At 43.6% G+C, this 11,442-nt stretch overlaps 1 protein-coding gene across 1 annotated transcript in view; it reads right to left on the bottom strand.

The window, feature by feature from the left end:
• Positions 1-8,495: 8,495 nt before the first annotated feature.
• The window catches only part of CNOT8 (CCR4-NOT transcription complex subunit 8), a 39,610-nt gene continuing 36,663 nt past the window's right edge, over positions 8,496-11,442 (bottom strand). Inside the window, exon 7 of the mRNA XM_077468381.1 lies at positions 8,496-10,732. Within this exon, the coding sequence (XP_077324507.1) occupies positions 10,592-10,732 (141 nt within the window). The 3' untranslated portion in view covers positions 8,496-10,591. The remainder of the gene's footprint in view (positions 10,733-11,442) is intronic.

Here is an 11,442-nt window from a genome sequence, read left to right as displayed (position 1 = left end):
CCTTACATTCACACCTAGGGGTCGGTGGTTAAGTTCCTCCTCTCGGGCACAGCTAGCTCCTATTGGGGGTGTCCAGGGAGGACGTACACCTCCGACCATTAGCAGGAATACCAACCCTTCACTCTAACACTACCATGTCTGTCTAAAATGATTTTACATCTCTGATGTGTTACACTCGATTCATGTTGTTGCGCTGCCTGTAACCTTTCTATGTTTTGACTGAATCGACATTCTGAATGTCACTTTCAAATGTATTATTCTTGTTGTGATACAAAATAAAATACTTTGAAATAAAAAAATAATAATCTTGACCTAGGAGGACAAGGTCCATATGGAGTATGAGGTTGAGATAGAGGTGGTTTGTGGCGGTGTAGGTGGAAGCGGCGGTGGAGGAGGACGAGGTAGCCAACACTGGTTTTTGTTTTTAAATATTTTTTTTAATTAGGGTACACCCCAAAAGAGTGAGAAAGATCAAAAATACAACAATGGCTAGGTAAGGCCGCTATACATGTCTATTCTGCACAAGGTACAGACAAGTCCTGTGGGATCCATGCCTGGTTCATTTTAATGAACGTGAGCTTGTCCACATTGGCTCTGGACAGGCGGTTGTGCTTGTCTGTGATAACGCCCCCTACCGTTCTAAATACGCGTTCAGATAATACACTGGCTGCAGGGAAGGCCATCACCTCCAAGGTGTAAAGGGCAAGCTCAGTCCATGTGCCCAATTTGGAGGCCCAGAAGTAGAAGGGGGCAGACCCATCATTCAGTACGTGTAGGCATGTGCTCACATACTGCTCCACCCTGTTGGTGAAATGCTGCCTCCTGCATATCAGCTGGTGGTGCTGGTTCTTGTGGCGTGATGACAAAGCTTTTCCACAATTCAGCCATGCTAACTTCTGAGGTGCTGGCGGTGCCCCGGCTGCGTTGGCAACCTCTTCCTCCTCCTTCGCCTTGTGCTTCCACTGTGCCCCCGCTGTCAGGTGAGAATGCCACCAGCAGCACGTCTACCAGTGTGCGCTTGTACTCGCGCATCTTAGGATCATGCTCCAGTGAGGGAATTAAGGACGGTACTTTGTCCTTGTAATGGGGATCCAGCGGCGTGGCCACCCAGTAATCAGCACCAGTTAGAATGTGGGCAACTTGGCGGTCGTTGCGGAGACACTGCAGCATGTAATCGCTCATGTGTGCCAGGCTGCCCAGAGGCAACGAAAAGCTGTGAGGTGTATCGTCTGTGTCCTCTGTATCCCCCAGCCACGCACCAGTGATGGCCATGAGCTGGTCTGGGTGCCACCCTGCTGTGAACATGGTTCCTCCTCCTCCATCACTGTGCCCTTGTTGGACAATTGTGCACCTGATGTTTGTTGGTGCAGGAACCAACCCTTGGAGCCACTTGTGAATGCCTGCCCTGAAAGCCTTTGAAATTATCCCTCTTCTTCCTGTGCCACATCCTCTTCCATCATTGCCCGAAGCGTTTTTTCAAGGAGGCATAGAACTGGGATAGTAATGCTGAGAACGGCATCATCGGCACTGGCCATGTTAGTGGAGTACTCAAAACAGCACAACAAGGCACACAGGTCTCGCATGGAGGCCCAGTTATTAGTGGTGCTGTTCCGCAGAGTGATTCGCGCGTGCATGCTGCAGCTGAAACTCCACTATCGCCTGCTGCTGCTTGTACATTCTGGCTAGCATGTGCAAGGTGGAGTTCCACCTTGTGGGCACGTTACATATGAGGCGGTGAGCGGAAAGGCCGAAGTTACGCTGCAGCACTGACAGGCGAGCAGCAGCAGGGTGAGAACGCCGAAAGTGCGCACAGATGGCCCGCACTTTCTGCAGCAGCTCTTGCATATGGGGGTAAATGTTCCATGTGCCTCCACAACTCCTGCGCAGTGTGGGGTTTTCCCCCCCAAACAGGAAAGTTTTAAAACTGCCTTCTGTTGTTTATCCCTGGCTGTGCTGAAGTTGGTGGTGAAGGTGCTACGCTGACTAGATGAGGAGGCGGTAGAGGATGAGGAAGTGGAGTAGGAGGAGCTAGGCAAACTGAAGTGCCCTCCAATCCTCGGTGGTGGAAGGACATGTGCCAAACTGCTATCCGCCTCAGGCCCAGCCGCCACTGCATTTACCCAGCGTGCTGTTAGGGAGATATAACGTCCCTGACCGTGCTTACTGGTCCACATATCTGTAGTTAGGTGGACCTTGCCACAGACGGTGTTGCGCAGTGCACAACTGATCTTGTCCCCCACTTGATTGTACAGGGAAGGGATGGCTCGCCTGGAAAAGTAATGGCGGCTGGGCACGACATACTGTGGGACAGCCAATGCCATCAGACTTTTAAAACTCTGCGTCTCCACCAGACGGAATGACAGCATTTCAAAGGCCAGGAATTTTGAAATGCTGGCATTCAGGGCCAGGGATTGCGGGTGGGTGGGGGGGTACTTCCTCTTCCACTCCAGTGTTTGGGAGATAGAGAGCTGAACGCTTCCATGGGACATTGTGGAGATGGTTGGTCACGCAGGTGGTAGTGTTGCTGGCAGATCCTCTGTTTGCTGGTTGGCAGGTGCCACTGTCACTACAGAGGTGCATGAAGAGGCCGAGACTGCAGCAGAAGAGGAAGCAGGAGGAGCCAGAGACCTTTCTTGGTTTTTGAGGTGTCTACTCCACTGCAGCTCGTGCTTTGCACTTAGATGCCTGCTCATGCAGGTTGTGAACGTTTATGCCTTGCTTCAGTCTCTGATTGCGCAGCGTGCAAACCACTCGTGTCTTGTCATCAGCACATTGTCTGAAGAACTGCCATGCTAGGGAACTCCTTGGACTTGGCTTTGGTGTGCTCGGTCCCTTGCTGCATTGGGCAGTAGCAGGCGTACTGTGTAGGGGGACGGACGCTCCGCTTTTGCACCCTGCTCCCTCTTCTGCTGTGCTGGTGGCTCTGTGTGACCACCGCCTCTTCCTCCGAACTACATAGGTCATCTGCATGACGTTGATTCCATGTGGGGTAGAGGACCTCGTCGGCCTCCACATCTTCCACCCAGTCTTCACTCCTACCCTCCTTGTTGGTCTGCACAATTGCGAAAGCAGCAGCAGTTGGCACCTGTGTTTCGTCCTCATCCGAGACGTGCTGCGATGGTCCCGTACTCATCTTCAAACATAAGTGGTTGGGCATCAGTGCACTCAATCTCTTCCACTTCTGGGATTAAAAAAAAAAAAAAAGCAGAAGAGACTGCTGCATGATTTGGGGCTCAGACTGCTTAGCTTTCACTTGTGTGTGTAGCTGGCACAGATCGACCACGCCCTCTCCCTGCAACAGGAGCTCCACGACCGGGGGCCACGTCCCTTATTTGACGTTCTCCTCATATTTCTCAAATTTAGGATCTTGCCCTAAATGGGTGTTTTTTGAATAGCAGAGTAGAAGAACAGTATCTAAGGGTGTATCTCACAGAAGAAAATGCTATTCCAAAAAAATAATTTTGCCCTAAATTATTTTTTTGGAATAGCAGAACAGTATCTAAAGTGTGTATCTCACATGTACATATATGCAGGAAACACTGCAAAATATATATTTTTTGCCCTAAATGGGTGTTTTTAGAATAGCAGAATAGAGCAACAGTATCTAAACGGTGTATCTCACACGTACAGATATGAAGTAAATGCTATTCAAAAAAAATATTTTTGCCCTAAATTATTTTTTTTTTTGAATAGCACAATACAAGAACAGTATTTAAATTGTGTATTTCACACGGACAGATATGCAGGAAATGCTGTAAAATATTTATTTTGGCCCTAAATGGGTGTTTTTAGCCTAGCAGAATAGAGCAACAGTATCTAAACAGTTTATCTCCCACACACAGACATGCAGAAAATGCTATTCAAAAAAAATGTTTTGCCCTATAGCACAATAGAAGAACGGTATCTAAAGTGTGTATCTCACATGTACAGATATGCAGAAAACACTGTAAAATATTAAATTTTTTTCCCTAAATGTTTTTTTTTTTTTTTTTTTTTTAGAATAGCAGAATATAGCAACAGTATCTAAAAAGGTGTATCTCACAGTAACATGTGCACTGAGCTTGCATAATATTACCAACAAATAAGGGGAACTGCCATGTGAGCACCATGGGGCACCCACCTATGCCTGCCTGCACCTAGGTTGGTGGGAGGAGTAGGTCTACGCCTCACCTATGTACCTGGGCCAAGTTTGTTTGTGGCTCAGGTACATAGATGAAAAGTATGGTGGCAAGCATACTGCTCCATGCAAGCAGTCACCACCCAAAATCCCAGAAAAAAGGCATCCCAGTGGGCCAGTTCCAGAGAATTAGGCGTAATTGTTCAAATGAACTAGACTATAGTCAGAAAACCAAAGAAATGTACCAAAGGTTTAGAGAGAGGGGCTGCTCACATCATAAATTTAAGAGCCAAAAAAGATAGCAAGCAGTAAATGTAAAAAAGACTTAATCAAGCTCCGGAATATACAAAAGGCCACAACAGAGGGAACTGTAAGGATTATCAGCAAATTTGGTGCACAATGGAATGATTTGAATAAGATACTAAAAGAACATTGGCACATCCTTACAAGATCAAAGGACCTCAGCACTATAGTAGGATCCAGACCCCATCATCTTGTGGCCAAACGTTGCGAGTAACCTCAATAATACCCTGGTATAATCAGAAATCATCAAAACTAAAAGCAGAAACTGGCTAGCCGATTTGCCACAACTTAGGGGGATATTTGAGTGTGGTATCTGCAGCTATGAGGAGTGCTCTGATGTGTTCACGGATTCTGATGGAGTCCATAGATATAATATCAATTTTTCAGTTGTGCTACCACTAGAGTTCTTTATCTCTCGGAACGTCCCTGTAAGAAGCTCTATGTGGGCAAAAAAAATGCCAACTACACATCAGGATCGATGAACACATTAAGAGCGTTAACCAAAGAGAAGATAACCCCATTGGACAGCACTTTGCTGAGTACTATAGTGCATGTCCAGAAGGCCTAAAGGTGAAGGGCTTTTTTGCCTTTAACCTCTCAACCAGAAGAGGTGATTTTGACACATCTTCTCAATAGAGAAAGTCTGGATCTTTGGATTAGGAAGCATGACCCCCAAGGGGTTAAACAATGAATTAAGCTTTAAAGTGTTCCTTGAACAATAATGACCGACTATCTTCGGCTGTGAAATAAATTCAGAGGCTAGTGAATTCCTCTAAAAGTAAGGTTGAGGTTGCTCAAATAGCCCCACCATTTAAAATATATTCCCCTATCCTTAACTAAATAATTAACTATTTTTCTTCCTTCTTTCTCTCATCTTGTTCCTCTTTTTCTCACTGTATTCCCTGATAGCTGTCTGTATTAATGGCAACCAATTGACATAATCAGGGATGGAATTTGGTTTCCCACTGTTCTTAAAAATAACTGGCAAGTCAAAAAACACTGAAATATTGTCTTTGGGATTTCTTCCCCTCTATCAAAGTGGTTGTATAGTCTTTTTGAACTTTTGCCTACAGGTAAGCTATAATAAGGCTTACCTGTAGGTAAAATTAATAACTCCTAAACCTGTACGGTTTAGAAGATATTTACTTTTTAATCAGCCGTTGACGTCATGCGGCAAATGCGCTGTTAAGGCCCGGCAGAACTGCCAGACCTTGCCAGGAAAAAAACCTCCCACGTGCATGCGCAGGAGTGACGTATCGCAGCTTCGGCCACTCACAGCGCTGGAGCCACACCAAGGCAACGTCAGCTCATTCGGCGCGGATTGGGTGAGATACTGGCGCCTCGTTCTAAGGTGAGTATATCATAATGAGCTAGTATGCGCTGCATACTAGCTCATTATGCCTTTGCCTTGCAGGTTTTTTTTGCTTTTAATTAAAAACAAAAGCGCAGGTTTACTATTGCTTTAAGTAGCCACTAGATGTCTCCAGAGGCACTTCCAGACATGACACACTGTAATTGGGGATTCCTCAGGCTTTAAAACAGACATCTGGTCAGCATCTCAACATCCTGATGAAGCGAACGTAAAGGTACGTGAAATGCATTTACCTGAGCAGAGACCACAGGACGCCATGCTGCTGAGCCAAGGCAATCTAATACACTGAAGACGTGAGACCGTGACACTGCTGGGGCCTCCCTTAAGGAATCCTGTTCAAGTTCATGAGGATTGTGATCTGTACTCTTCCCACTGGACGACAGTGAATCTATGCAGCTGTAGGAGGACAGTTCCTCTGAGTGCAACTCCGAAGCGACACGAGTCTAAACTGACCTGCCTCCGACATCCCTGTCTATGCAAGACTATGCGCAGTGGTATGTAGTGGTCTTCCTCTGAACTTGATTGTCCCCTTTGAATAATCTATCCTGATGCCTTTTTGATGCCGGTGCAATACCAATTAATGACCCTACCCAAAATCAGCTGTTATGTCAGGAATCTGACAATTGGATCCAAAGAACGCCAGATAAGACTTTCTTGTTGGTTCTGGATTTAATGAGTTTGGGTCAATTAGGACACTATAGCCCTCACCTATTTTCTGGCTACATGGCATATATTCAAGGAGGACATTATTTATTACAGGTTTTATTGCTATAATGCCCTATTCCACTGACTTATGCAATACCAAAATAGTGAAAATCAATTGCTGTACTATTCGTGATATCTTCTAAGGTCTCTATCCAGTTGTCCTGTATTTAATGTGATATAGCAACATGAAATTGTTTTATCCAGCAGTGTATTCATTCCCTTTGTATCGTTAAAGCCCTGGACGACCTGTCCATCAATCGGACGGTATCTGTTTAGGGAATCAATGAGACATAGCATACAAACAGTCCAAATGAGACAAGTATTGCTCGGTGTTCTAGACAAAACCCAGATTATTCCGGCTTTGATATATAGGAATGCATTTGAGACGGCTATCCAAGACTATTGCAGCCACATCCTGCGAGTCATTTATTTTACGGCGACAACGTTGTCTCTTTGAAATATATTTTTAACCATTTTATGGTACTTAGGAGGGTGTTTTTTTTCTAAGTAAATTTTTGTATAATTACCCTTTCCCTGTCAGTTTCCCTACAATCCTATTGCTCTTATAGCAAAGTTGTGGAGGCACCCCTGTGCTAAAAAGACAAACTGGTCTCTGTTGCATAATTTTACCAGTAGTTTGAGATACATCTTTTACACAATTTCTCCCTAGTTTTCAGGGTGGCCTGGGAAGCTCCAGCACAATCAGCAAAGTACCAAAGTTTGTAAAATAAGGAGCAAATGTGTACTTAAAAAAAAAAGCACATTAGAGGGCCACTGCCCTGGCCAGGGTGATCATTAGGAGATGGTCCTTGCTGAGGCTATCAGGGTACTCAGCAGTCCAAACCAAAGAACCCACTAAGAGGTCCAATCATCACCAACTACAGCAGGCTCTGCCTAAGGGCCTCAGGGGCTCTGCTTTCTACACCGGCAGGGCAAATATACCACTGCTCAGGGATCTGTCCTGCAGAGTACAGTGGCGACAGACAAGGTTAGAGGCTGTCCCTGCATGTCCAGGGTAGGATCTGGGTGCTATTCCCCAGAGCATTGAAAAGCCATAGATAATAGATTCTGGAAAAAGCCAATCCAAGAACCATAGAGAAGCTAGCTAGACACTTGTGTAGAGAGTACACAGACATGACCATAACCTAAGGCACTAGCAAACGGAAGCCTTACCTAACAGGGAGAAGTTATGCTTAGGAGGGGAGGGGAGTTCCTGTCTTTTTTGCCAGTGTCCAATTACCTGAAGGTGACAGCATAATCCTATCGTCATGGATATAAAAATGCCTTGTGTCCTATCATATACAATAAAAAAAAAAAAAAAGGAACAGGCCTGCTGGTAGGATCAATAGGTAAAAGCTGTGTTAAACACTAGTAACAGACAGTATTATAGATATATTTAAAATTGATGAAAGTTTCAGTTTAAAGAAAAATAAAAAAAAGCTGCTGGGTTATAAACAGTTACAATGCATGAGGTGCATGCCACCTACTGAAACACTGCCTGCAATTTACACATTTACTGCCCAGTAGTATAGCTTTCACCATAATTTCCTAACTGTAACAGGAGACTTTTGACTCTCCTACAAAAGCAGATGCCCTGCTTGTCTGCATCGCCTCTTGTCATCTAAGGATTTGTATTCAGTGAATCCAACCACAAAACACAAAAAGGTTCTTGGGAAAGGACAGGGAAGTAAAAGGTGGACAGGAAGGCTGCTGTGTAGGAGAGCCACATGACTGCTGTTGGGAATGCCAGAAGTCTAGTGAAAAGCTATATGGCCAATAAAAGTGTAAAGCATAGGCAGGAGATAGCATACACCTCCTGCAAGTTTTTCTTTAAAAATAATTCTGATTATGGTTTTCAGAACACAGCTGCATAAGGGCATAAGTTTCAAGCTATATATACACTTGATGAGATGATAAAAGGCTAGTGCTGACTTCTTGAAAGACAAATCACTGAAAAATAAAATACACACTTCACCATTTAAAAAAAAAAAAAAAAAGAACAAAAAAGAAACATCTTTATTTTACAAATTTAAAAACATAAATAATATTTACACGTTTAAACTCCAGCTTACAACAATGGATGTGGGTTACAAAACTTTGGCTGGCTAAAACCGCAACTGTAACAGCGAACAGTATCTTTCCAATGCTTTTGGCCATTCTGAATAATTATTTTTTTATATATTAAACAGACATAGAAAGGAGTGGGACAGTGCTTGTTCTCATTTCTGCGGCTCAGTTGATAGACACATAAAAATAGGACACACTTTAGAGAAATAAAAGAAAAAAAAAAAAAAGTTTACCACCATATCCCTGAGACTTAAAATGGCATAGGGAAGACCTTTCAATCTCACACATCTTATTCATAAAATAAAAAGTTTTTCTGAATGTTTTTCTGATTGAATTTCATAGCCTACAATAAATATAATTTTGTTACATAATAGGAGGCTTTTTCTTTTCTAAATAAATTATAGTTATTTGCACTTTGTTAAGCAGGTCAAGTTTTGTGATAGGTAGATATGGCATGTCCTACGTTAAACTGCAGCAAAATAGTGAACTGTAATATACTTTTATTAAAAATCTACACCCAAAATCATAAAGTCCAATAAATCATACGTTTTTCCCATTGTAACTGGAGTGGACGTCACACTGAATCTTTACTGTTACCAAGGAGATTCTATCATAGCTGTGGCAGAGAGAAATTAGCTTCTCTGCCAAGCAACCACCATGCCATTAAATATTCCCATGTATGCAAAATAAATCAGGGGGCACACGATAAGCATTTTTGTATTCTACAACCTCTAGTGTATCCTTAAAATACAAAGAACACTCCAGAAATAGTAACTTATTTTAAAAAGAAAGCTACACTTGATACAGACCTTTTTGGAATGGGCACAGTGTCTCCTTAAAGCAACACAATCGCTTCTCTAAATACACCAAAAAAGAAAATGTAATATATATATTTTTCTCAATTCAGGCATCTGCATCCTGCAATAGAAGAGGATACTGGCAAGCAGCGAGTACTTTTTTTTGTTCTCTTGCAGAGCCAGCAACACTGCGCTCTTTCCAACACTTGCTGGTGTGTCAGGTGTCAGATAGCGTGTTTCCCCACTGGAGGCAATGGTCCCTCTCACTGGCTGCTACATCACTAGACTAGAACTCAGTGGCCAGATAGCATGTTTCCCATTGGGCACCATGGTTCTGCTATCAGAAGTACCCAAAAAAAGTGTCAAGATAGCAGCAGCATGGCTAGCTCTGTAAAAGAGTGTAGTATAGTCTCAACATCCTTCAGAGAGGTGAGCATACATACTCTCTTGCGATAGTGTGCAGTATATTATTTTAGGGAAGTAACATGGTCCCTTTAAGTCTATAAATGCATCCTTTTACAGGGTGACATTTAACAGCTTTTTTTTTTTCAAAGTTGGTGATTACACTGTAGATATGACAAAAGTCCAGAAAATAGAGGAGACGTAAAAAGAAAAAGGTTAAAAAATACTATTTTGCTCTTAGAACCCAAATAGATTTCTTTTCAATATTTAGCCTGCAATTAATTTTTATTGGTTTGTCTCTTTTTCTCCAGTTTATAAATTAGACTCAATTTTTTTAAGCGCTTACATTGATAAGGCTGCAGAAATACCCGACTGCCTAAAACTGATTTAGCCTTTTCTGGAAGTGTTACTAAAAGGTGCTTGGTTTTGCTAGTGCCTATGAGGACAAGCACTGGCCTGGTCCAGGATTGCTGTGTCCACACTTACAGCATGTAAACCATCTTCTGTAAAAGCAATGGAAAAATATGCAACTGAAGCCGATGGCAAAGCTGCATTGGAGGCCCCACGTGGCTACTCGTAGGTAAAAAAACGAGATGGTCCAGAAGCGGTTTGGCTTTTTCTCTCCATAAAGCTGTTGATGTCTTCCCTTAAAAGTTTTAAAACAAAGAAAAAAAGTGACATGTTGGACAGAATGTTCATAAAAGAAGTCACTTCTACTGATTTTTTTTCAGCTGGTTCCAAGAGTTGCTTTTTGGAAGGTGTGCAGCGAACACAGTGGAGAGGAGCAGACATGGAGAATGGTGATCAGATGACCAAGTCAAGGCCATCTCATTGTTGTCCATTGTTGATGAGAGACATGATGCTTATTTTTTCTTCTGCCTCCTCGTTGGATTTTGGAGCCACTCCTGTCCCTAGGCCATAGAGGCGTCCACAGTACTTGGCATCGTCAATGTGGTCCTCAAAAAATAACTGGATAGTGAAGAAGACAACCAGAAAACTATAATTAATGTACTATCTACAGCTTGAGGAAAAAAAAAAAAAGTAATGACTGGAATTTTCTAAAACAAAGGGTTTTATGCATGAACAAATAGAGGACCAATGACGACTTAGACACTCCCTGCAGGTCTTTGTAGAATGTACTAAGTACACCCTATGGGCTTAACCAAATACCCCTGGACCCAGACAGCTGTGTGCACCAGGATTCTAAAATCAGTTTGATAGTTATGGTCCTGTAGGTTTGTAGGAGATGGCAACAGTGACTCTCCCTCTATCTTTGTACCAGAAACAAAATTTAGACCCCTTTCACACTGGGGCAGGCGGGGGGGGGGGGGGGGGCGGGGTTTTTGGGTGGGGCGCGTTACCGGCAAAGTGCCGCTAGCTTTAGCAGCGCTTTACCGCTGTTATATCGGCGCTTTTCTACTACTAGCAGGGCGCTTTTAACCCCCATTAGCAGCTGAGGAAGGGGTTAATAGCGCTCAAAGAGCACCGCTGCCGAAGCGCTCTGGCAGAGGTGCTAATGCATTTCAATGGGCAGGGGCGGTGTATACATCGCTCCCCCACCACCCCAAAGATGCTGCTTGCGGACATTTTTTCTCTTATCCTGCAGTCGCACTGCCCCAGTGTGAAATCACTCAGGCTTTCATACTGGGGCTCCAGAAGAGGCAGTTTACAGGAGCTTT

This window comes from Lithobates pipiens, unplaced genomic scaffold, assembly GCF_037356315.1.
Source record: "Lithobates pipiens isolate NorthernLeopardFrog02 unplaced genomic scaffold, aLitPip1_a1.2 Scaffold_8, whole genome shotgun sequence".
NCBI classification, from domain to species: domain Eukaryota; kingdom Metazoa; phylum Chordata; class Amphibia; order Anura; family Ranidae; genus Lithobates; species Lithobates pipiens.
Note: the sequence above shows the minus strand (reverse complement) of the source record. Positions and strands in the feature narration are given on the sequence as shown.